The sequence below is a fragment of the Ahaetulla prasina genome, chromosome 10 (assembly GCF_028640845.1).
Source record: "Ahaetulla prasina isolate Xishuangbanna chromosome 10, ASM2864084v1, whole genome shotgun sequence".
Lineage (NCBI taxonomy): Eukaryota > Metazoa > Chordata > Lepidosauria > Squamata > Colubridae > Ahaetulla > Ahaetulla prasina.
This window is the reverse complement of record NC_080548.1, coordinates 7,388,313-7,415,905: the sequence shown is the minus strand read 5'-3', so window position 1 is coordinate 7,415,905 and position 27,593 is coordinate 7,388,313. Positions and strand designations below refer to the sequence as shown.

The 27,593-nt window shown below is 40.5% G+C and overlaps 1 protein-coding gene across 1 annotated transcript in view; it reads left to right on the top strand.

The window, feature by feature from the left end:
- NFYC (nuclear transcription factor Y subunit gamma) overlaps nt 1-27,593 on the top strand; it is a 64,077-nt gene that overhangs the window by 27,655 nt on the left and 8,829 nt on the right. The window contains exons 2-5 of the mRNA XM_058195821.1: nt 3,029-3,138; nt 14,103-14,174; nt 17,108-17,221; nt 20,180-20,275. Coding sequence (XP_058051804.1) covers nt 3,037-3,138; nt 14,103-14,174; nt 17,108-17,221; nt 20,180-20,275 — 384 coding nt within the window. The 5' untranslated portion in view covers nt 3,029-3,036. The remainder of the gene's footprint in view (nt 1-3,028; nt 3,139-14,102; nt 14,175-17,107; nt 17,222-20,179; nt 20,276-27,593) is intronic.

Here is a 27,593-nt window from a genome sequence, read left to right as displayed (position 1 = left end):
CATCCTGCTAGAACTGATGAAACATCTTGGATGAGAAGCGAAACATCTTCAAGGGAAAACAAAGAAAGCACCTTTGCGATATCTCTTTATACCCACAACTCTAGAGTTACTTAAAAATATGATGTATTACAAATTTGTTCTTTGCACTTTCAGCTGTGTCTTTTGTCTCTGCAGTTGTACAGTTGGAAGAGTTCATTCTTAAGGAATTATTGCCCACCAATATTACTTAATTGAGGTAGATGGGTTCCCTCCCCCCTCACTTTAATCCAAATTAGAATATCATTCATGAGGACAAAGTAACCCAACAATATTTTCTGTACGGTTACAAAGGAAAGTCAATATTCTGCAATTTTTGGGAAGTAAAATTGTCATGTTTCTTTTTCAAATCCAGATCAATAATATGGTAGTTGATGAGCTGACATGTTTATTGAGTAAACAACTTTTGGGTTCTACTCACCTTTTATTTTAATATGTATCCTTTCATGGTTCAGTTTGGAGCTAATAAGGGAAGGATATAGTCTTTTTCAAGATTAAATTTACTCAGCAATGATAAAACATGCTAAAATATAGTTTGCTACTTTTTGGTTTTCAGTATAGAAGCACCACTATTATTTTAGCATATGGTATGAATGTGAGGCAATCACTTTAGGTGAGTATGTGCTATTGTCTCATATATTTTTTATATCTGTTGTTTATATATCTGTGGCTTTTATCCATTTGTTGTTTGCACCCTGAGTCACTAGTGGTAAGATGGACAGCTATACCACTTCAATAAATAAATATTGTGGTTTACTGGTTTAGGTGCTGGACTGCAGTCCATTTCTTAGCCAAAGAAGTTAGGCAATTTAGGGCCATTCACACTCATTCACCTACCCCAACTCATTTCACAGGGTGGTTTTTATGGGGGAAATAGGGAAGAGTGACCACCATATATATTGCAGTAAACTCCTGAAGAAAAACAAGCAATAAATGTAACAAATAATGTTTCATATGCAACTACATGGTAAACAAACCATTGTGTTTTGCTAAACAAGTTTGGGTTACAATATATTTTGTGAATCCAGCTAGAGCGTTCATTGTGTTGCTGTTGAGAGGATTAAATAAAACCACTCCAAAATAGTATGACATTTGGTGGCCTTGCTGCTCTCCGAACTTTGTGGTTTTCTTGCAGACATTTCATTTCCAAACTAGATAACATCATCAGTGTAAACTGATGACCCTTTCTCCTCAAGGGTTAGCTATGTGTGCTATAGCTTTCAGGATGCTTTCTCAATTAACATCAGCCCATATCCTTTATCTATTAGATTTGTATGCTGCTACAAACTGCTTTCAACAGTTCACACAATATGTACCTGGAGTTCTTTGTATGTATACTTGCTTCTGAAGTTGCTACATTTGGCAGAAGGGTTTCCCATAATAAAAACTTACTTTATTTGGGGATCCCTTTTACCCTGATGGCTGCTAATATGGTTCCTAAAGAAAAATGAATCTTTTCCTCTCTCCTCTAAAAAAGTCTGTGCTAAGAATGTTTATAATTCTCTCAAAGGAATTAACTTGTTGGATTTAGAATGAATTTCCATTTGATCTTGATTTTCCATCTGAATGGAAAAAGTCAAGGCCAGACCCTTACAGAGAAGTTACAAATATCTTGTAAACCTGGATATATTTATATCCTCTGGGCTTCAATCACCACAACATATCTCTGCATTGGATTTAAGCTTTAAGCTGCACCAAATATTGAGAAATGTAGAATGGAATACCTGCTGCTATAAATAGAAATGTGGGATATAAATTGAATACATAAATAAAAATAAATAAATTATTCATGTCAGAAAAAGCTGAAAGGAAAAAAAAGCAGGGAAAAGCAAAGAATCATAGGAAGACACAGAGGGTAGTCTCTTATGAGTGAATACTTTTGGGCCAACCATAGTCTTTAATTAATTATTTATGTTTTCTTCTAGATTGTTCAGAAATTAATCCTTGAAAGATAACTTGTCTCTCCTGTCTATTGGTAATAAGATAAAGACTGCACATAAAAGGCAAAATATTGAGGTTTTTTTAAAGCTGATTTAGGATCCTTATTCTATTTCCTTGTGTTTCCCTAGCAGGGTTGTGTGGAGCTTTAGATTTGACTCCCAGAAATTTCTGGGAGATTGCTCCTTTAAGAAGCGATACCTTTTTCCAGGATTTCATGGCTGCTTGGGCCTACGGTCATTCTATGGAGGAGCCATACAATCTTGGAAACAGATGAGTTTCCCAGAGCATTATTAAAAGAAGTTAATTTGCAGTCAAAACAAATGCTTCAAACAGTAATATTCAAAATGCATGATGATGTAACCACACACACACATATATATACATGCACAACAAGTCAGTACAGGTGAACTTAGAAGTTAGGCAAACAGATTATTTGAAGGAGTCCTGCTGTGCTTAGATGAGGATAACATAACATCTTCATATGAAATAAGTTTATCCATCCTGGCTCAGGAATTCTGGGAGTTGAAGTCCTCAAGTCATAAAGGGGCCATTGTTCCTCACCCCTGGTCTAAGACTAATAAAAGTATCTGAATTAAATCAGTGGAAGAGAAGATAGGAAGTTCCTTGACAGATTATGGTAAAGACAAATGCTTGGTAGAGAAGGATTTTCATGGTCTTGTGCAAGAAAAAGGAATATCAGGAAGTATATCTATAAAACATAAAAAAATAAATTCTGAGAGAAAAGATACTCCTTGGATTGATCACTTAGAGAAAATACACCTTGAAGTGTACCAAAGGGAATAGGGAATAGGAATAGAATCAGATCTTACAAAAGTCCTTGACCAACAAAATTGCTTTGTTCCAAGGTTTGATGGAATTAAATCTTCGTTGTTAAAAGGTATTTGAGGAATGATCCTCTCTAGGTTCTTGCTTTGAAGCTTTGTGGAACATCTTTATTTTACTATACAATTCACCATATGCTATATATCTTTTAATATATACCTTATCCACACCTTCTTTACATTTAGTATATTATTTGATTTCTTTCTAGTTACCATAATGTCCACAGATGGGGGTTTTGCAGGAGGAAACAGTGATGCACAGCAGTGTCTTCAATCTTTCTGGCCTCGAGTCATGGATGAGATTCGAAACCTAACAGTGGTAAGATTTTTTTCATACCATCCCACAGAGAAATTGTTTATAGACCTTTTACTAGCTATGTCCATGAGCATTTAGTGATTTTTCATGTTGTGCTTTTGAAGGAGAGAAAGTTCAGACTTTTTCCAATGTTAATGACTCTAAAAATTTTTTTAAAAACCTTAACAATCTCCTCCATGAGTTGCTAGTTACTAGAGCAACTAGAGTGGGAAAGTCACCCTTTTCTGATTTTGCAACAAGAGAAAAATGTTTATCAGCTACCTCTTTCTATATAAAATATATTCTCCAGATCAGCGGTCACCAACCGGTGGTCCATGGACCACTGCTGGTCCGCGAGAAAATTTTGGTGGTCCATGGAGAAATCTTCATATTTTTGCCAGGTGCACCCTGGTGGAGGAGCTGCTCCAGGATGACCAATGGGACAGTCCTGTGAGTGTGATTACTACAGCTCTGGAATATGGGAATGGCCGTGATGGGGTTGAAAATCTCTGCCCTGGGGTGGCATGTGCAATGTGCAACTTTGCAGGTGGTGCAATATGCAAAAATGAGCGCAGCCCTCTGTCCGGAATGAAATAATGGTGTGTTGCCGCGGCGAAGAGGGGGCGGTGTAAGTAGGCTGAAGCAGCGATTGCGATGGCTGGAAGCTGCAGGAGCGAAGCACTAGTTGCACTTGCGTGGCATCAGCAGTCCGCTTCGGTATATTTGCATCAGACAGTGGCACAAAGCAGCCCTCATCTCCTGCTGCTTGGGACTTTGAGCAGTAAACGGCGACTGGTCCGGGGAGCAGCCAGATTTTGCTGTCCATTGCAGACATCAGATTGACCTCCTGCAAGCTCGTCTCTTGAGGAGCCTGGCCAAAGTTTCCCATGCCGCTTCAGCAAGCGCTCCTCGAGAGGTGAGAGCTTGCAGGGGGCCGATCTGGCATCTGCAATGGAGAGCAAAATCTAGCTGCTCTCCGAACCAGTCACCGTTTACCGCTCTGACAAGGAGACAAGGGCTGCTTTGCACCAGCAGCTGGTGCAAATATACCGAGGCGGAATGCTGATGCCATGCAAGTTCAAGTAGTGCTTTGCTCCCGCACTTCTTCTGGCCCTTGTTGATGCTCTGTGCACCTCGGTCTCTCAGGGAGATGTTTGATTTCCTCTCAGCGCCAAGACACTGGCTGGCCCATAAGATGAGAGAGACAGAGAATGAGAGAGAGAGAGAGAATCCGAATGAGACAGAGAGAGAGAGAAAGAGAGAATGAAAGAGACAGAGAATAAAAAAGAGAGAATGAGAAATAGACAGAGAATGAAAGAAAGAGAAAGAGACAGAATGAAAGAGAGAAAAAGAGAGAAAATGAGATAGAGTGAAAGAGAGAAAGAAAGAGACAGAGACAGAGAGAATCAGAGAATGAGAGAGAGGGAGAGAATGAGAGAGGATCAGAATGAGAGCGAACGAGAGACAGAAAGAGACAGAATGAAAGAGAGAGAGAGAATGAAAGAGAATCAGAGAGAGAGAATCAGAATGAGAGAGAGAGTGGGGGGGAGAGAGAATCCGAATGAGACAGAGAGAGAGAGAAAGAGAGAATGAAAGAGACAGAGAATAAAAAGAGAGAATGAGAAATAGACAGAGAATGAAAGAGAAAGAGACAGAATGAAAGAGAAAGAGAGAGAGAAATGAGATAGAGTGAAAGAGAGAAAGAGACAGAGACAGAGAGAATCAGAGAATGAGAGAGAGAGAGAGAATGAGAGAGGATCAGAATGAGAGCGAACGAGAGACAGAAAGAGACAGAATGAAAGAGAGAGAGAGAATGAAAGAGAATCAGAGAGAGAGAATCAGAATGAGAGAGAGAGTGGGGGGGAGAGAAAGAGAGATGAGAGAGAGAGAAAGAGAGAATGAGTGGGGGAGAGAGAGAAAGAGAATGAGAGAGAAATAGTGTGAGAGAGAAAGAGAGATGAGGGGGAGTGCCTGAAGGACCCCATCCCATCAGCGGCCTGCTGGATTCGTATTAGTGGTCCCTGAGATCCAAAAGGTTGGGGCCCCCTGCTCTAGATATTCCTAAGAAAGACTAGCAGATGTATTTCAATCAAAAGTATTTGAATGCCATAAAAATCTTCCTGCCAGAGTGGTGGAATCTTCATCTTCCATTTTTCATTTAGTTGTTCACTGAAACAGTGTCATTAAAATATAGTATCATCCATGTGCTTAAAAATACTTTGCTCTTACCTTCAAGTCAGAAGAAGTTCCATAGTTGCATGTTGAGCAGTGTACTATTTCAGCAGTTGACAAGCATCCATTTCTATGTGTGGCTTTCTCTGGTTAAACATATTCCATTGAATGGTCTGCACTTCTGTTGATTGTGGGGCCATTTGGTCTTGAAAACCTGTCATTGCTATATACTATTAAAACTCTCATGTTTGTAATCTCTAACTAAGTAAAACAATGCATCACAGAATAACACTTTTATTTATCCATTTGTATTCTACCTTTACTATTTTTGCAAGTAACTCAAGGCAATGAAACGCACACTTTACCTCCTATTTTCTCCACAACAACAATCCTGTGAGCTGAGTTGAACTGAGAGAGCGTGTCTGGCCTAAGGTCACCCAGCTGGCTAAGGCAGGACTTGAACTCTGGGTTTCCAGCCTGGTGCCTTAACCACTAAACCAGACTAGGATAATGGGGCCATTGATATTGAGATTAAAAAATTCCCCCTTGAGAAGGCAGCACCAAAAATGCTACCTTCTCAGATAGAACTGTTCCCCCCCAACCAGGGGTGAAATCCAGCAGGTTCTGACAGGTTCTGGAGAACTGGTAGCAGAAATTATGAGCAGTTTGGAGAATCGGTAGCGGAAATTTTGAATAGTTCAGAGAACTGGCAAATACCACCTCTGGCTGGCTCCAGTGGGGTGGGAATGAGGATTTTGCAGTATCCTTCCTCTGGAGTGGGGAGGGAATGGAGATTCTGCAGTATCTTTCCCCTGCCACACCCACCAAAACCAAGTTTACAGTCTGGCTCTTAACACTCCTGGGAAAATGCTCAGTCGTGTTCCCCCCCCCCCCCACCGCCTTCTGAGAATAGCAGACTGACCAACACAAATTCACACATAGTCATTACACTGGCACCCCAGCTAACTAGTTGGCCACTCTCAGAAATTTGACTGATATTACACCACTCCCAGCTGGCTAGTTTAGCTGCACTCTGATCTTTTTCAAGAAGATATTGACATTCATTGACAGCCAGGTTAATGCCCCCACCCCCACCCACCCTTAGCCTAGAAAAAGGAAAGTCAATTCAGAGGGTGTGTAGATGAGTGGGAGAAGCAGGAGGTCCTTTATCTTTATTAGCAGAGGAATTGTTGGCAGTCCAAATATGTCAAGAAAATAGAATCCTAGGAGTCAAAATAGCTTCACAAGAGTATAAATTGAAATTATTTGCTGACGATGTTGTACTAGCACTTGCTTAACCTGAGGTTTTCTAAACAGTGTTGATATAGGTAAAGGTAAAAGTTCCACTTGCACATATGTGCTAGTCATTCCCAACTCTAGGGGGCGGTGCTCATCTCCGTTTCAAAGCCGAAGAGCCAGCGCTGTCCGAAGATGTCTCCGTGGTCATGTGGCCGGCATGACTCAACGCCAAAGGGGCACGGAACGCTGTTCCCTTCCCACTATTTTCCTACTTGCATTTTTACATGCTTTCGAACTGCTGGGTTGGCAGAAGCTGGGACAAGTAACGGGAGATCACCCCATTATGCGGCATTAGGGATTTGAACTGCTGACCTTTTGATCGACAAGCTTGGCGTCTTAGCCACTGAGGCACCGCGTCCCTTTAGTGTTGATATGCAATATTATAATTTGGTGTTAGGCTAACAAATCAAAGAGAAAACTCAGATATTGTCGTGTCCCACTCCTCCGCTGACGGCCGGGTTAGGGAAATCCGAATCAGGCTTGCCTCTGCAGCTCTGCCCAAAGTCCTAGCAAAGTCCTCAGAGCAGGCAGGAGACCAGAAAGTGACTTCAGCAAGATAAGTTCGACTTTGCCTGACTCAGAGACTGCCAGAAAGCAGATCCTTTATATAGGCCATGGGGTGTGGCTCCATGACTCAGCACTCATTAAGACCTGCCCCTCCCTTCCTTCTGTTGCCTCCGCCTATCCAGTCTTCTGATGCGAGGGTCACTCCAATCAGCAGCTGTTGGAAATAAACTTTCCTCAGGCTCACATGCTGTGGAGGAGGGGGAGGGGTCTAGCTGCTCCGTTTGCCTGGGCATGGAGCCAGGGCTGGGACCGGGAGGTGCCCCCTCCTCTTCAGCTTGTCTGGGCATGGAGCCAGGACTGGGGCCGGGAGGCATACATTCCTCCGTGTTCGGGAGCAGATAAGAAGGCCCCGGCTGCTGTGAAAGCGGTCAAGACACAACAGATATTGATACGGAAGTTGACAAAGGATGAAAAGCAAGTTATATATTGATTAACGTATTTTAATATAAGAAGATATTTGCTTCCTGATTAGTAAACAATTGTTCTTAAACATTTTTTTAAAAAGACATCTACCATTTTTTTTTGGAGTATAAGAGGCTCCGGAGTATAAGACACACCTTATTTTTGAGGGAGGAAAATAAGAAAAAAAATTCTGCTTGAGATGGTCTCCGTTTGAGGCGCTCCGTTTGCAGCCTCCAAAAGCTCCGTTTGCAAAGGAGCTTCTCTTTGTAAAGGCAGCGTCTCAAACGGACCTTTTGGAGGCTGTTTGAGAGGCTCTCTGAGAAGCTCCGAAAGGGTGGGGGTCGATGGGTGGGTGGGGCTACATTCGGTGTATAAGATGCACCCAAATTTTCACCCTCTTTTAGGTGGGGAAAAAGTGCATCTTATACTCTGAAAAATAAGGTATTTGGTTTTTTTTAAAAAAGTATTTATTTAAGAATAATTGTTTATTAAACTGGAAGCAAATAACATATTTCCGGATAGAAGACTTTTACCTTGATTAGGCAGAATTGCAGCATTTAAGATGAATACTTTACCAAGACTAAATTTTCTATTTCAAATGATTCTAGTTTCTAATGAGAGCAAGGTATGAAACCACTTGCACAAGTAATAAATTATATATGGAGTAATAAAAGGCCAAGGATTAAATTCAAGAAGTTGCAGGATTCAAAAGAATGAGGCAGCCAAGTGGCTCTGATTTTCAGATTTTGCTATCATGCTGGCAATCTATCACAGATTTCAGAATGGATTATATTTCCTTATGGTTGCATCATTTCTGTGGAAGTGGCACTCCTTCTGGAAGGGTTGCATAAATATATTTAAATTGATACACACAGAAAAATAAGTTTTCAATATACTGTATAATACTGAATGTTTAAACTTTCTAAAGATCGGGACAAATCTAGGAAAAGATTACATCCAGAATTTTCCATTCTTGCTGTCTTAATGAATGCCTATTTTTTTATGAAGTGGAAAGTACCAAAACTAAAAGAGAGCAATTTCTTCAGCTTGTTAGATATTATTAACAGACTCAGACTCAATCCCACCAAGACCGAGTGGCTGTGGATGCCGGCGGCCCGGTACAGTCAGCTAATTCCATCACTGACCATTGGGGGCGAGCTATTGGCCCCCACGGAAAGGGCTCGCAATCTGGGCGTCCTCCTAGATGCACGACTGTCTTTAGAAGATCATATGACGGCCGTCGCCAGGGGAGCTTTTCATCAGGTTCGCCTGATACGCCAGTTACGCCCCTTTCTGGATTGGGGTTCCTTATGCACGGTCGCAAATGCCCTTGTTACATCCCGCCTGGACTACTGTAATGCTCTCTACATGGGGCTCCCCTTGAAGGGTACCTGGAGACTCCAACTGGTCCAGAATGCGGCTGCGCGGGTGATAGAGGGAGCTCCTTGTGGCTCCCATATAACACCCCTCCTGCGTAGTCTGCACTGGCTCCCGGTGGTCTTCCGGGTTCACTTCAAGGTACTTGTTATCACCTTTAAAGCACTCCATGGCTTAGGGCCGGGATATTTACGGGACCGCCTACTGCCACCATTAGCCTCTCACCGACCAGTGCGCTCTCACAGAGAAGGCCTCCTTCGGATACCGTCAGCTAAACAATGTTGGCTGGCGACCTCCAGGGGGAGGGCCTTCTCTGTGGGGGCTCCTACCCTCTGGAACGAGCTCCCTCTGGGGCTTCGTCAACTCCCCGACCTCAGGTCCTTCTGCCGCGAGCTGAAGACGTTGCTATTTCGAAGAGCAGGACTAGCGTGAACGTAGTTTTAAATTGGGGTTTTAAATCAGGGGTTTTAAACGGGGTTTTAAATTTGTATTTAAAAGTTTTAGGCCATCAATTGAATTAATTTTCTATTCTTTTTTGCTTTTTTATATGTATTATATGTTTTCTGTTGTTTTATTGGCTGTGAACCGCCCTGAGTCCTTCGGGAGATGGGCGGTATACAAATATAATAAACAATAATAATAATAATAATAATAACAGGAGAAAATTAACATCTTTCAAGTCTTTGCTATTCAGTGCTCTTCTACACTTAATTGATTTCATGCTGTCAAATAAATGGCACAGCAACAAAACAGTTATGAAAATAAAGTAGAATATTAGAAAACTAGCAATGACAATTCCAGCAGTCCCTGGTTACTGTTCTTAAGTGAATCACATGAGAAGAACCTTGTATGATCAGGACTTCTGACTTCTTACCAATTTCCCCATTGAAATTGATTGTGAGAATCTGGCAGGGAAGGTCACAAATCATAATCACATGACCACGGGACACCGTGATAGTTGGAAACATGATCGTGTGATCCCAGGAGCACTGTGACTAATGGAATTTTGAGGACTGGTCATATATGTCACTCATTTGGCATCACCATAAGTGTGAATGGTCACTGAATGAATTGTTAACTGAAGGCTACATGTATAGTCATAAAGATGGAACAATGAGATTAAATTCTCATTGTTCCATCTTTATGACTATACATGTAGTGCAAAAAAATTTATTTACCTCAAATATTAAGCTTAGAATTAGTATAAAATATTTATTGCTGACGCATTATTGAAATCAGAATTTCTGAAATAAGCAAATCCTTTTTGTGAAATATTGGAAATGCAAAAAGCAAATTGGTTCCTTGTTCCAATTTGTTACAAAGCCCAATAATACTAGAAATGAATTCATTATAGAATGGAACACATTTTGAAAAATCTAATCCCATTTCATCCTGAGATATTTTTATTAAACTTCACTAAACCACACATTTCTTCCATTTTAAAAAAAACTGGTATTGTATATGTTAATATCTGCATATATTTTATATGTTCTTTATAAAGTTGTAAAGTTGCCTTCCCAACACATATTTAGAATCCCAGGTTGGAGCAGATTGTACTGGCAACTGGAACAATTAAGTGGAATTCTTATGTCCTGAGGCGGTGTGGCTTTGAATGTTAGATGTTAAAGGACAATGATGGGGAAAGACAGCTAAATATATGGTCTTTCTAAACTGGATTGGGAATGAGGTAAATCCTTGTAGTTAGCATTTTAGTAGGGATCTTTTATACAGGTAAGCCCTAATTTACGGCCAGTCATTTAACAACCATTAGATTATTGTGATGGCTGGAACCATAGGTTAGGCTCAGAAAGGATGTTTTACAATCTATAAATTACTTTCAACCACCATTAAAAGTCCTCCCACCTGCAGTCACATGACTATGATCTGGTTGCTTGGCAACCTATTTGCACTTACAACAAGTTGCCAAGTGTCCTGCTCTATTCCCCTAATGACCTGTGGTTGCTTAACAATCACAACTAGGAGAGCTCAGATTGCAGTCATTGAATGAAGCAGTCATGTGGGCATCTCATTAATGACCGCTCCATTCAACAACTGAGATTCCAGTTCCAGTTGTCATCGTAAATCAAGGACTACTACCTCTGTTCCAAGTTGATTGGGTTGTTGTCTTTTGTGCTGCTGACAGATTTGTGTAGGATGGGACTTTCTGTAGAGTTCCACGTGAATATTGAACTCTTCAGAGGGAAAAAAGACAAGAAAAGCCTGGCTAGCATCTAATTGCAAGGAAGAGAACTAAATAATATCTATTAAATCCTCCTCCGCGAAGCACTACTGATTTTGTCAAGCTTTATTTAAAATACTTGCGTGAGGCTAAAAATAAACAATTGGAACTTTTCAGTGTGGGGACTCTTAACAAGACTTTGTAAGAGAATTGTATCTCCATATCATTAACTGTAGTAGAGTTTAATTGAGCATCCCCCACCCCTAGGAAAAAACTACTTTCATTTAAAAAAATGAAATATTAAATCTCAGAACTGGGCACAAAACTAGCATGCTAAAAAAAAAAGCTTTTGCATTTTCATTTGACACTTGGAGCCCAGTAGAGAACATAATGAGCTTAAATGGACTCCAGAGGATGGTAGAGGACAGGAAAACCTGGAGGAATGTTGTCCGTGTGGTCGTGATGAGTCGGGTACGACTTCGCAACTAACAACAACAAGAGAACTTAAAAAGTAGAATTAATTATTCTGACTGCTTGGTTCCCAGAGGTTTACCACATGAAAGCTTTGAGATTTCAGCTATGTATGGTCAAGAGTTTTATTCTACAAGCTTCCAGGGAAGGGCAGTTTTTAAAAAAATTTAGAGCATTCTTATGTATGAAACAATGCACTATACTTTAACTACAGTCTTGAATATTGAGCCATAACCTTTCTGCTTAGGGCTATGGAAAAAGGATATTTATCACAAAAGGGGGTGGACCTCTTTATCTGCTGCTCTGTTGCTTGTAACTAGTGCTGAAATTCTGTCTTGAATTTAGATTGTGTGTGTGTGTTTATAATCCTGTCTTCTGCTGTAGCTGTGCCAAGTGATCAGTAAGAGTACAGAAGTTCAGGTTTCCTTTCATTTGCAGTGACCTCAGTGTTCATTGTTGAGCTGTATGTAATCCATACAAGAGATGTGCACTTAGTTGAATATCTGATCTGAGTGAGACTGGCATTCTTGGCAAGTGCTCTCGGGATGCTGCCGTGTTGAGAATAAGGGAACACCTTGTATTTCTTAGAACAATCGTTTTCTACTTTGTCTTGTTTTCGTGTTCTCTTGCAGACTGACTTGTCTACCCTAGAAACTCCTGAGGTTTCTTTTATGGGGCTGAGACTATGTAGCAGTTTCCCTGCTTCCTCTCACCTTGTAGTCACTTCATAGAAATGGGCATCCTGAAGGTCACAGACGTCATCTTTGGGGGTGGGGGTGGGGATCTTGTAATTGTTCTTTCAATTCAATATTTTCAGCTCAGGCATTTGTCAGACATGTGGCTTTCCACTCCCAAAATACTCTGCCACCATAGCTGTTGCTAAAAAGTTGGTCCACATACCTGGGAAGTTCTCCGTTTGGGAGAAACTATGGTTAACGGAAGAATCCCAGACCCTGTTCTAAATGTCCCAACAGCATGGTACCACCAGATTTGGTTCTATTACTTGGAGGAAATATTGGTGGGCTACACTGGATTACCAATTACCAGAATTCTCACAACAGGTGCTTGATGGGGTTGCTGACACAAGATGGTATTATTTGTAGCTGTCTGGGTTTTTTGTTTGTTTGTTTATTTTTGCTAGTGGAGCAAAGAACTGCCTCCCCCCCCCCCATCCCAGATTTCAGAGCCCAAGGAGAACGCTCAGCTCAGCTCAGGTGGTTCTGCCACACTTTTTCCTGCAGACTGTAGTCTTTATGGCCATTTTTCCCCAAGTGAATTGGAAGCTTTGGGAAGTACAAACTCTTGGGCGGGTACAAAATCTTGTTGCTTTCATGAATGAGGAAATGCAAATATCTCTAGCTGCTACTATTAAAACAGTCCTTTTAATTTCTAGGGCTGGATCAGGATTCTAAATGGTTTTTTAAAAAACCTACCTTGTAGCTTAGGTTTTTTATGTCTCTTTAAAATGCCCAACACTGTAATATGACCTTCCCTACCTGTTAATTGGTCCTTGTTAAAAAACGAAAATGATAAGAACCAAGCTCTTCCTTCTGACACTCTTGTATATTTTCACCGTTAGATGCAAAGACTAAGAATGGCTACAAATACAAGGTGGTGGGAAGACTGGCTTTTAATCCCCTCCTGGAATATACATGCAAAAGGGACAGGAACCTAAGCTGAGCTCAAATTGGCAAATATCCTTCTGATCCTACCCACACTTTGGTTATTCTGGGAGTAGTTTAAAGAGGGAACTTAGCTTTATTGTATTTTGATTCTGGTCTGTTTATGCTACTTAAGAGAAGTTTCTGCATTTTGAGTTGCCACAGTCGAGAGGAACAGGCTAGCCATATGCCAATTGGTAATAATCAGCAAAAAAGCCATTGCTTTTTCTGTGTGCCCGATATTTACCCACAGACTTTTTTCTTCTTCTAACTTTTAGGGGAGAAATGGGCAAAATGTTATTTGTTCAAGCATGATTGACTTTGTAGTATCAGACCTTGGGTTATGCTACATATTTTCATTCTGGGAAAAGAGAAAGATTGAAATTTTAAGTGCACAGATTTGTCTGTTAGACATAAAGGTTCCTGAGCTGCTACAGGGGCTTGAAGGTTATGGAGTTTTTCTAATTTGGGGAAAGAATGACAAGGAATTATCAAGAGAAGTTTGTTTAGCTGGATGGTTACCACCGTATATTTTAATAAATTTCAATGTAAAACAGACTTCGGGTTGAACATCCATGGAAACCATTACCAGTCTATCTGGTTGTATATTTACCCAAGCATCTCTGGAGAGTTTGATTGTGTTGCAGCAAATCATGCTGTTGTTCTTTACAATCCTGAGGTCCACTTGCCTAATTGTAACAGTGGATCACTAATAAAAAAAAGTAACACACGAGACTTCATCATATCTAGGGAAGGTTTGTGCAATATCCTGTACCATAACAGTTGGATAGCTGTCTCATCGTTTACTGGTTGTAAGTTTTGGGAATATTGTCAGATTTCTTTTATGTTACTCTCTGCAGAAAGACTTCAGAGTTCAGGAGCTCCCATTGGCACGCATTAAGAAGATCATGAAACTAGATGAAGATGTGAAGGTAAAATTTCTGGCAATTTTTTTTTAAATTTAAATCCCTAAAATTTGTTTTAAGTACATTGGACTTCCCTGCATGCTTCCTTGGAGGCTGTCTTTTTATTTTCAAATTAGAAACTAAACATAGACTGGCTTGGAGTTGAACGGAAACTGAAGATGCAGCGCAGGCTGCTGTGCTCATATTGCCATGAGAGATGTTGTGGCAAATGAGGGTGAGCAATGGCAGCTGGGGGGCTGGGGGAGGGAGTTAGGTGGGGTAACAAGTAAAGATTGTATTTTGGTTTGAAGAGAGTGAATTTCCACTTTAAAGTTGTTTGTCCATGTTTCACTTTTCCAGTTTGGTTTTCCACTTGTTTTCTGGAAAGGAAGGAGTTGCTTTCTCCTTTTTTTCTCTGTCTGCATATATGTGCCAAAGGGAAAGCTCTGTTTGCAATATAGCAATAGCATTTAGACTTGCCCTATATACCATTTCACAGTGCTTTACAGCCCTCTCTAAGTGGTTTACAGATTGCCCCCAACAGTCTGGGTCCTCATTTTACTGACCTCAGAAGGATGAAAGGCTGAGTCAACCTTGAGCCCGTGAGACTCGAACTGCTGGTAGCCGGCAGTCAGCAGAAGTAGCCTGCAGTACTGCACTTTAACCACTGCGCCACCATGGCTCATATAGCTGAAAAGCAATGTGGCATCTTAGGTGGATACGCTGTTGTTATATGCTATTAAAACTAGAACTATGGACATTGTTTAAATCATAGCTTTATCTGAGGAATTGCTGGATCGAGCAGAAATGCTACTAGTCATTACAAGTGCCAGTACTGGTGAGATCTCCTAAGAAGTCTGCAATAAGGGCATTTTTTGGTTGCTGCTGTTCCCAGCAACTGACATTCCATAGTAAACAAGTTTCTAATTGTAGATTGCCCTTGATATTCATTTCTGAATATAAGTAAACTTCTTTGAAACCTTCTAGTGTCCATCATACCTTGTAAAAGCCATACTTTACTTGATCTTATGCTTTAACCTGTAACAGCAAACTTAGTCCTGTTTCCCTTCCTTCTCTCGCTCTCTCTCCCTTTCTCTTCTCTTCCCCCCTTCCATTCTTAGTATCAGGATTAGGTTCCTCCAGGCTGACAATAGTTCTCACAGAATGAGTGATTTTTTTAAAATCTTGGTCTCTGTGGCCCTCTTAATTTTCTTTGCAGATGACCTATTGTTCATTGGAACAATTTATCCTCTTTTATGTAGACATTGAATCTGTTTGCCTGGACCATTGTTGAGACTTGCATTAGAAGCTGCAGCTTCTCTTCCTCAACAGGCTAATGCTGGAGAACCGAGTAATGTTTGCCCTATCCTTTTTGAAAATTGGCCAGGCTTTGTATATAGACGTAGCTGTCTGGGAAGTAAGCTGTGTGTGAAATATTGTCCTATTTCTAAGGGATTACAGATTGAGTCAGGGTTGATTTCGAAGGCTGCACATGTTTAATGTCTACCCTTCAGTGCAAACCTAGAATTCTTCAAAGAGGTTCCTGAAAACAGGTTTCTTAAAATACCAGATGAAATCATTTTCACTTCCATCTTACAACCAAAGGGTTAGTCCATTATTTCATTAAAAATAAAAGCTTCTGTTACCACTTTAAAATAATGGGCAGCAGACTTTTTTTTTAATGAAAATACATAAAAAATCTTAGATGCTTAGTACAACCTTTGAAGGAACTTTACTCATTAGAGAAAATGCTTCTTCTGAAAAGCATCTGAAAAAAAGGTTCACCATGCTTTATACTGCAGAATGCTGATATTAATTCATAAGTATATTTCACTGATTAAAATTCCAGAATCAAGTTGCTTTTACATGACAGCGTTATTTGTTATTTGGACTGTACTTGGGATTGTAGCCTGAGAAGAACAGGAAGTTCACTGAGGCCAGCAGTGCCATCAAAATTAAGAGAGACATTTCCTGTGTGAGAGAGGAAAAAGCTGGGTGGTCTTTGCCAAAGGCTTGGAATATGCCATGCTTGTTCTTATTTGGAAATTGTGGAGAATATTTGTAGCTCAGGTTGTAGATTTAGGCAGAGGTTTGTCCTCCGCGCTTGCTACTTGGCTTCTGGATGTTTAGTTACCAAACTAGGTGACAGCCACAAGACCAACCAACCACCCAGGACCTATATAAATGAAGAAGACTTCAGCCAAAATCCCACTGAAGATATTACTGTATCTAGTTTGGTAAGGGCAGAGATTTGTCCGGGAGCCAAGGACAAACCTCTGCCCCCTTCCTTCCTTCCTTCCTTCCTTCCTTCCTTCCTTCCTTCCTTCCTTCCTTCCTTCCTTCCTTCCTTCCTTCCTTCCTTCCTTCCTTCCTTCCTTCCTTCCTTTCTATTTAGGCATAGCATAATGCTGTAAGCTTGTTCTTAAATGGCAAGACATGCACATTTGTCTTCTGTTGTTTTCTTGGGCTCAAGGTGAGGCCCCAGAGGTGACACCCTTTCATATTTGTATCCCTTGAGGTTCAAAATCTTGAATTCTCTGGCTGGAAAATGGCACATTTCAATCCTAACACATCTGGAAGGCAACCTTTGAAAAGGTGGCAAAACCTGGGGAATTTCCAAGTAAAAATTTCAATATATCCAAAATACTGAGCAAGTAGCCTCTAACTAACCTCTAATTCTGTCTATCCAACCTTTTGGGTTGGATAGACAGAATTAGAGGTTAGTTCGAGGCTACTTGCTGTGAGGACCAAAGGGATAATACTTCCATATGCATCATTCTGATCTTCTTGGAAGATAAAGTAGGCTATAATTTATTTTCCAAGATGAGTAAGTTGTAATAGCTCTCACTCATCTCAAAGAAAGCTTTGGTTTTTTGGGGGTGGGGTGGGGGTAATGCAGGGTCCTGTAATTGTCTTGTTTTAATACAGTCAGTAGGTTAAATGCACCTTCATTTCTGTAGATGATCAGTGCAGAAGCTCCTGTTCTGTTCGCCAAGGCGGCTCAGATATTCATCACGGAGTTGACACTACGAGCTTGGATACACACAGAAGACAACAAACGCAGAACTTTGCAGGTAAAGGACTGCTTCTCATCCTGACTTCATGCTGTCTCCTTTACTTTTTGCTTGTTCCTGCTTTAGCGGTGGAGCCTAGATTAAAGCAAGAATAGATTGAAGCAACATCTTTATTAGTCAGTCTTGGTATGTAAGTGCCTGATAATAGCATCTCCCTTGCAAAGCCAGTTGACAGTAAGAAGCATCTACCAGGGGCTTAACTCTTCTTTCAGTTTCTATTTCTAGGTCTCTGCAGACACATGTCCAGTATCCAATAGAGGGAAAGGATGGAGCAGTGGTGACCAGCTATGCCTTTTTTGAGCATTCGCTTCAATATTCATTTAGGGGCATATTTGAAGCAAACACCAAATTGCTCTAGAAGAGGCGTAGGTGTCATTTTCATACCAGAAAGAGGATTTCTTTCTTTCTTTCTTTCTTTCTTTCTTTCTTTCTTTCTTTCTCTCTTTCTTTCTTTCTTTCTTTCTCTCTCTCTCTCTCTCTCTCTCTCTCTCTTTTCCTTCCTTCCTCCCTCCCTCCCTCCCTCCCCTTGTTTTTACTAGAAAACTTGTCTAGTAAAAACTTGTCTTGTCCTGCCTTCTGATTTTTATACATTTTTATACATTTTAAATTTTGCTGCATTATACACTGATTCACTTGCTCACCTCCTGAATATATCTCTTCCCACTTTTTCTCCTCACCCCTTGTGCTTCCCAAACATGTTCACCACTTAGACTGTGCCTCTTTTTGTCTTACCTAACTGATAGTGGAGCACGGAAGGCACCCGGTTACTCCTCTGCCCCAAAAACTTTTAGCACTTTGCAAGTCAGCAAACAATTACAGGAGGAGAAGAAAAAACCTACATTTCAATATATCACCATTCCAGCAGTCCTGGTGGACTATTTTAGCTCAACAAATCTTGCAAGCCAGCAAGTTGACAATCCTCTCCTTTTTCTTTTAACCAGCATGCTCAAATTTGCTTCTCTTGAGCTAGATTGTGAAACACGTTGCAGAATGGGTGGTGTTCAATGCAGTGTTTTTCAACTTTGGCAACTTTAAGCTGTGTGAATTTCAACTCCCAGAATTCTCCAGCATGCTGGTTGGGAAATTCTGGGAGTTGAAGTTCAGACATCTTAAAAGTTTAAAGACTACTGGTCTGTTTCATGCCACAAACTTAGGAAGACCTTGCTTTCCCCTATCTCTGAAGTGGGTAAGATTGATATTGTATCATGACCATGGGCATCGGAAGCGGTATTTCAAATGTCCCTTGCTCCCATCTTTTGCCTTTCCCAAGAGGTGTTTGTGTAAGTGTTGGTATTTTGGAATAGAACAGGGGTGGGCTATCTTAGCCCCCCTTTTGTGGCACAGTAGCCTGTTTCTTGAAGACTGACAGCACAGTTATCATGCTTGAAATGAGAGCTGCATAGAAATTGTATTAAGAGGCTTAAAGATTAATTAATTACAGTTGAGAGCAAAGAATTCCAATGCTTGCAGTAGTCCATGCCATCTTGCAAATATTAGCTGGCCCCACCCTAACATCGCCTATTCCTTGTATAAAGGTAAAAATGAAAACTGAGATTCTTAAGCTCTTTGTTTCATACAGGGGAAAATGAAGCATTCAGAACTTTAATTAAAAGTAGATGAGAAATAACTTTAATGGCCCTTTTTCTTAATGGGTATTTTACAGCATTCATTCATTTTGGAATTATTAGTGGTGTTATTGCTAAGCACTTAACTGCTTAATAAATGTCATGCAGATTATAAAAGATAACACAGTCTGTGCTGTAGTCTCACAAGCTACCAGCCACAACACAGAGGCAGCAGGAAGAAGACGGCTGTATTGGAGCAGAAATTCCTTCTCTGGTCATTACGTGGAGTCAGCTTGTTTAATTTTGAAATAGTTGTTGCTTCTGACTGGAAAGGGTAAAGTTAAATCTCTGCAGTTATTTCTTGCTCTGGCAAGTGGATGAAGGCAGGTTGTCCCAAAGGTGCTTTTTCAAAAGGCCACTGGACTTTCCAGAAAATCCAGTTGCCTCTTGAAAAAGCACCTTTGGGACAACCATGACCTGGATGACTGAGAGTCTCCATGGACATGAGGGCAGGTTGATCTCCCCTTTGCCATGGGAGACACCTCCAGTTCTAGATCAAGTGTAGTGGTCCAGCATGCTGTAGAAAAGAGACGGGGTTTTCAAATTACCCAGAGTCACTTTGAGGTAAGGTATGCAGCCTGTAAGTTTTACAAACAAACAAGTAACATCTACGTGATACAAGTAGTCCTCAATTTACAGTTACCTACTGTAGGTAGGAGTTACCTACCTACAGTTGTAGGTTATGATAGTCCACATGATATCCACATGATCCACCTGGTTTTTTGGTTTTTTTTTTTACCTTTTTTGCAATAGTTAAGAGAATACCGCAGTTGTTAAGCAAACCGATTTTTCTCTATGGCTAATTTTGCCGAAAACTGCAAGTAAATATCAGTTTTCAGCACAAACATTGTAAAAAGGAGTCATGGGACAGTGGGACCCTATAAACAGCTGTAAATGTGAGTCAAGTGCCCAAAATGCAGTCACATGATCAGGAGGGAACAGCCTTCACAACTTCAGAACTCTGCTTTAAATACTTTGTGGAGGTCTGTCGTGACTTCAGTGGTTAAGCCATCGGTCGCAAGTTGAGGACTACTTGTACTGAATGCAACTGAAAATGTTTCATATCTTTCGGATTAAGCAACTTTGCATAATGCAAAGCATTTATATTGATTGATCTTGCAGAGCAATACATGAAAAACATCAGGGAGCTGGAAAATTTTCCTGTCAAATGTTTTAGTTTATCTTCAGGTTGTTAAGTTTTTATGTCATCATCGTCATCATCTATTGGTCTCTCTACCTTTCCTGTTAAGCTGATTAAGGCAAATGTCAACAGCGTTCATTCAGCTAGAGTTACAAAAACTAGATGTTACTTGCGCTTCCTTTTTTGTTACAGAGAAATGATATTGCTATGGCCATCACGAAGTTTGATCAGTTCGACTTTCTCATTGACATAGTTCCAAGGGATGAACTTAAACCTCCAAAGCGGCAGGTGAGGGTGAAAGAGAATCTGTGCATGTGTGTTCTCTTTATATGTCTGTAACCTGGACCTGATCAGTCCAGAAGGAACATGCTTTGTTTGCCCTTCATGATGATGTAACATGCCCAAATCAGATTAACTGTAACTTTGTGATGTTATTGTGGTCAGTGGAAATTAATGAGAGAAAAAAGGGTTTTCTTCTTGCTTAAAACTTGAGCAAACAGATCATCACAGACCAAAATGTAATTTTATCCATGGAAAAGAACGTGGGGACTGTTCTATGTATCGGAAAGTTCTTTCTTCTCCCAAGATGTGTAAATATTTTGTGTAAACCAAGCTAAATTCCTGCCTGATAGTAATCGGATTCCATTATATTTCTGTACCATATTATGGGACAGTACGTGAATACCTTATTTCCCAGACAAAAGTCCCCTGGAGCAAATCATAGATCCAGTAAATCTTAGAATTGTCTTAGATTTGCAATCTAAAAAGACAGCATACCAGAGATAAAAGACGCAAATACCAATAAAAGGTCCTTGCAGTGAAACTAACATTGATGGCCATAGACCATTGTCTTCTGGCCAACTGAAATGGAAGCAGTTCAAACAGAGGAAGAACTCCGAATTTTGAGTCCATCAACTGCACAGGGGTATAAACCTGCTTCTTCTTTAGCTATCTGAACCTGGCTCTTCTGAAGGTTTGAAGGCAGCCTTGTGTTCCTTCTCTATTGCTCTGCAGTTTGATAGACTATATTAGGGTTCAACTCCAGCAAACTAGTGAAGTGGGCTTCTGGGTATATGTAGAGTTCATTGTTGTATGAAAGTCTTGATTCACCATGAGGGTTTGTAGAGTCTAGAGGGCACTTTTAGCCATGCCCTTGGCTAGTCACCTGTGGAGCTGCCAAATATGTTACTAGCGCTAGTCAGTCAGGATTGTATAATGCCCAGATTTATCTGCAGGATTCAGTTGGACTTCAGCTTGTTGAATACAGTTTGAACTTCAGCTGGCCTGAATGCCTGCCAAACTTTACATTCAGTCTTGGGAATGGAACAGCTTATTCCTCCAGTTTTGGCAGTCCTCCTCTTTTCAGATGTGTGTATATAGCAAGCATGATTATGTTTAGTCTGCCAGTTGAATTTAATATAGTTTCTTCTCCAGAACCCTTCATTTATTTATTTATTTTGCTCTCATCTCAATGTAACATGGTATTGCTGCTGCTTTAACTCAGATAATTGAATGTTTTAGGAATTGTGTAAAGCATTTAGCAGCTTGAGGATAAATTTGCAATGCAGTGTGTGCCCTCCCTGCCTTGGGCTCACAACTGGGTCGGTCCTTGATTGCCTACCCAACAGGTTTCCATCACAGGTTTCTGCCTTGTGCATAGAAACAGGACACATTTTCCAGTTGTCCATTTGGAGCTTTTGTATTTTTCCTGGTCAAAAAACTTGTCAAGTTGACTGGACAGATGATAGCCAGAGAATTATAAAGGTAACTTAGTCTGTGCCTGCTTGAACTGAGAATTATGCTAATGGGGAGCCACCGTCTTCCTTAAAACTCCAGGTCTTCCAGCACATTTGACATGGAATCAGCCAACATGTGTAAATACCATGATTTTCTTGCACCAAGGAATCCATCATCCTGGGAGAGTTCCATTGTGAATCTATCCAGGCAGTTGTTGCCCCTGTAAACATCCTTGACTGGAAGCTGTGCAGGCTCAAAGAGGCTTTCAGTCGGATGTTTACAGCGGCAGGCTGCCACAATCCTTCTGAAACAGAATGGGTTCGAATTGAAAAGTTGCCCTTGGCTGACACCTGGCTAGAGAGGGCTCCAGGCTTGGAATCTAATCAGTCACTGTTTTCTGCTAAACCAGACCTAGAATATAGAAGACTATCGGACAGTTAAAACCTCCGCAAATGTTCTTTTAACTATAATGGTCATAGCATTTAGCGCTCTTGTAATCTACCTCCAGAGACCTCAAGATAATGTATGTGGTCCCTTTCCTTTGCCTCTTAGTAAAACATGTTTTCTTATGGCAGTGGTGATATGTTTGGAAGACCTCCAGAGGGGAGTTCGGCTGATAGCAAGGACGTCTGACTCACAAGAACAACAAATAAAACACACTTCTTCCTCCTATATTAGGTCGCTGGAGTACAAAAATGTCTGGGAAAATTGGGGACTAGGAGTGGGGTTGTGGTTGTGGGAGGACTGGGGGGGAGGAAGGAACCTGTGAGCTTTACTGTTGTACTGTAAACAAATTCTTGAACTGCTAAATGTACTCGGAAAATACCCAGTTCTGGAATCCTAATCATATGTCTGGCTCTTCAGCCACTGCTTTATATTCTGAGTCTTGATGTTCATACAGAAAACCAGGTAGATCGTTTAAGCCTGAAGTTTGTGCCTGTCCTATATATAAGACAGGGATGTCAAATTTGCATTGTCACGGCGTCGTCACATGACATATGGCAACATTTTCCCCCTTCGCTAAACTGGGCGTGGCCAGCATGTGATTTGACACCTCTGATCTAAGACATCCCATGGAAAAGCTTCGCCCCCTGTGTTGGGGAAGTTGACTTTTCAGGATTGCGGAGAGAACAGCTTAGTGCCACTGAAATACATTCCCATGTCTGTACATCAGCTTCCACTTGTGACATTCTGTGACTACAGAGAAGCCTTGTCCAAAAGTTATTCCTGCTGGTATAGCAGGTATAAGCCTGGAATTTTTGTAGGGAGGGTGTAAAAAGAACACTGGACTTAGTATAGTGTTTGCTCTCCATGGTTTTAAATCTCCCCTCCCTTAGAACAAGACAGACCTTTCCAGCTGGAGGATCAGAGAAGGGATATATGGCTTTGCAGAAATATCTATATAACAAATACATTTGCAGCGTCCCTCAAGAGGTCTCACTTTGGAAGTGGAGAACTTTCAATCTTCCAGATGTTATTCAGCTGCTGTTCTCAGCCTCTCCAACTTGGATGGCAGGGGAAGAAGATAATGGAAGGTTCCCACCCTTGCTTTATGGTATTTTTATTTTATACTGTTCCTTCCATAAAAATAAAATCAGGAGTCACACTGATGTTCCAAAGCACCCTGTAATGAAAAGGGTTGACTGCAAGCCCTCGTTTCTGAACATTGACAACAGTATACAGGTAGTCTTCGACTTACAACAGTTCACTTAGTGGCCATTCAAAGTTACAATGGCACTGAAAAAAGTTACTTGTGACCACTTTTCAGCATCCCTATGGTCACACGATTTAGATTTGGATGCTTGACAACTGATTCACATTTATGGTGGTTGCAGTGTCCCGGGTCTTCTGCAATCTTCTGAAAAGCAAAGTCAATTAGGAAATCAGATTCACTTACCACCTGTGTCACTAATTTAACAACTGCAGTGACTCACCTAACAAACATGGCAATAAAAATCGTAAAATGGGGCAAGACTCGCTTAACAAATTTCTCATTTAACAACATAAATTTTGTGCTCAGTTGTGATCGTACGTTGAGGACTATCTGTACTTCAAAAGTATTGCAAATCTTATGTCACAGCAGAATAACAGTGCTGTGCAGGTAACTTAGATTAAGGCTTCTGTCTCCTCAGCAAGTTCAGTGGCATCGAGTTTGCCAGTCATGTGGGATTCCTAAAGGATCCAGGTGTGCCACAAAAGGGGGTGGGAGCAAATTTCTTCAACACTGCACTGTATGAACGTTCCCAGCAGCAGGGTGGATAGCAGCGCTCTGACGTCTGTTCCACTTTCTCTCCTTGGTAAATGCCAAGACAGGCTTGCTTTGGTTTCAGAGAAGCCTTGACGACAAATATAGAACAAGCAAGGCGCTGTTTTATATCTGTCCTCCTCCTGTTGTCCCTTGAGGCCACATGTGGGTATGACTGCAGTTTCAAGGGTTACCGGACTCCAGATTTCACGAGCAGATTCAAGTAATTCTCTTTGACTAGAGGGCATTTTTGGCTCATTTTTTTAAAAAATTATGTATCATTATTGATACAACAAATATGAGTCCTTACGGAGCAGTATTAAATAAGGTATCCATACTGAGTTAACAAAGGGAGAAAGATACAGAAGTGTAAAATGAAAGAAGAAGAAAAAGGAGTAGACATCCATTAACTTTAGGTCTGCATACGGACTGACTTGAGACCTTGAATAAGAGGAACAGAAAGACACATCCTTATTCCCAAATCTTCTAGGAAGCTTTAGGTATCAAGTGTTTCTTTTTCCTTGTCGACATTTATACAATTTATGAAACTACCGCAGACCACTTTAAATGGGCCCATAGCAACATTTTTAAGTTAATGTTTTGTGATTATTTTGTTTTTTTGAGATAATCCTTTGTAGCCATTTGAAGAATCCAGCAATCACAATTATAGCTACATAAAGAGAGTAATGAAGAGTTTTGTATCTGTGCAATTGGTTAGATTGAAGAAACAGATTTAATGAAGCCAACTTTGGATGCTTTTGGATGTCTTGCTTTTTTTTTTTTTTTTTTTTTTTTTTTTTTTTATTGAAAGAGTTTTAAAAAAAAACAAAAACATTTTCCCCCTTTTTTCCCCCTCCCTCCCAAAAAAAAAAACAAAACAAAACACCCCCCTCCCTCCCCCACCCCCGGCTTCCCGGGTCAATCACAAGGTAAAGTCCAATCCAAATAACCACATCCAAAGCTTTTCGTCTCCCAACCCCCTCCCCATTACATAAAATAACTTTCTAATTATTCAAAGGCAATCTGATATTTCTTAATCTGATATCTGTTTTGTAGATAATCAATCCATTTTTTCCATTCAATTAAATATCTTTCCTGCGTATTGTCTTTTAAAAACGCTGAGATTTTAGCCATCTCAGCCAAATTAATAACTTTCAATATCCATTCTTCTATTGTAGGTATCTCTTCTTTCTTCCAGTATTGTCCAATCAACAGTCTTGCTGCTGTTATTAAGTTCAAAATCAATTTAGTCTCAATCCCTGTACAATCCATTATAATTCCCAAAAGGAAAAATTGTGGCAGGAACTTTATCTTCTTCTTCAGTACATTTTGAATAATCCACCAAATTCTTATCCAAAAGACCTTAATTTTCTTGCAAGTCCACCAAATATGAAAATATGTAGCATCATCACAATCACACCTCCAACATTTCGCTTGGATATTAGGATACATACATGATAATTTTTTGGGATCTAAATGCCATCTATAAAACATCTTATAAAAATTTTCCCTTAAATTCTGTGCTTGTGTAAACTTAACATTTCTAACCCAAATTTTCTCCCATGTTTCCAACATTATTGGTTCCTGGATGTCTTGCTTTTTTGTTTTTCTTTTTATTGCACTGAGTTCTATAAATATGTTGGCCCGTTATAGCACTGCCTTGTCATGTTTTTACCATGTTCCTGAGTCACGCATTGGAGAACTCTGGTCGAAAATCATACGGCAATCAAGCCCTGGGCTGCTTCTGCTGCTTCTTGTTTTCAGCCTGTCATTCCCTTAATAGGCACTCCGCTAGTCAAGCTTTAATTTGGAAACAAAATAGAGCTTCTTAAAATTAAAATTAGGAGCTTCCACATACCAGTTGACTCCTTATTGTACAAAAACATATCAAGTACCCACATGGGAATCTTGGGGAAGAAAAGTTAAAAAGTTTCTTGTGGATTGTGAGTTTTCAAGATGTTGAGAACGATCTTGCAGTATTGCAGGAGGAGATGGGGAGATGAAATATATAAAGAGCACTTGGATTGCTTGATATATTGAAGGGAGCAGTTAAGATTGGGGAGAAAAACTCTTCCTGTAGTTTTTTTTTAAAAAAAACTCTCTTCCAGTCATTATGTAAAGGATCTTCCTTCAGCTTGGTGTCCTCCAAGTGGTGTTGAGCTACATTTTTCCATATTGTACTAAATGCAGTGATTTGTCAAACACAATTATCCATACTTGCATGCAGTGGCCTTTAAAATCTTGAGCCTTCTAGCATAGTGTAGCTTAAGAGCATCCTGATGGTTTTCCTGCTGGATCTTTCTCATCATAGTTGCTTGCCTCTTTCAGGGTGAACAGAGCCCTAACCTCCATGTCTAAAGGTGCCCTGAAAAATGCAGGAAGCCAATTATGTCAGCTTCCTTCTTTTCCAGTTCACTGACCAAACAGGAATTTGTCCGGCACTCATGTCTTGTAGGGACATGAATCTGGTTTTAGATAAAAGGGAAGAGGAGCGACTCTCTTCAGCTTCCATTCTGTCTGGACAACGGCTTCCAACTCTTCTGAAGTCAGCAAGGGATTTTCTTTCCCAGAAAGATTTTTCTCCCACCATATAGGTCCAGGGTCAGCTGCTTTGACGCAGGCCAGTGACTTTGCACAAGAGGTCCTTATGTGTTATTGATGGAATTCATTCTTGGCAGCAGCATCTCTTGGCCGTGCCCACTGACTTCGCTGCTGGCAAGTGGGCCAGACAACAATTGTGTAGTGCTTTTGAAGCTCTGATTCATTCAAACTTAGTAGTCATTCCAAGTGCCAAATGATTTTAAAATCATTAAAAATTGTACTTGAGTTTAGGGACATGCTAAAACACTATGCCTGTCTTTTTGAAAAAGTTCAGGAAGAAAATATCCTATTGGATCTTCTATTTAAAATCTTTGAAGATGGGACTTATTTTTCTAAGTAGATCTTAGCATCACCTTTGAACAATGAGTCACTAAGACTGAATTTAGTCAGTTGAGGTGAGCATCCTCAGTACCCCCCCCCTTTTTTTTTTTTTGCCTCGGCCATTTTGCATAGAAGGTGGTGGAAGTTAACTGGACAGTAGCCCTTATGTGTGTTTTGCCACTTTAACCCTAGCCATGTAACAGTGTGTGTAAACATCCTACACTCTCAGCTGTGATGTTGTGGTGGCTGGGAGAAGGTTGTTTACGCCTCCTGGCATGGACTGGTCCTCTTGGAAATTGTAATTTGTCATTATGATTTGTGGGACTCAAAATGTGTCTGCCCGTGGCTCCGAGCTTATCCTCTCACAATTCTGTTTCCCAGCTCATTGTTTGGAGGGAGGCAGGAAAGGTAGGTGGGGAGAAGTCTTGATGGCAGAGTTTGGGTAGCCACATGCCTGGTATTCACTTAAGATACAAAATGCTCCAATTGTGCTGCAGTAGTCATTGTACTAAGGTCTTATTCTTACCTATTTCTGTGCTATGAGTGCATTTTATTGTTTGCTTTCATAATCTGCCCCAAGAACCCCAAATACAGGGAGTCCTTGACTTAACTATAATTGGGGCCAGAATTTCCATTACAAAGCAAGGCAGTTGTTAAGTGAGTCACAACTGATCTTGCAACTTTTTTTTGTCATGGCTGTTA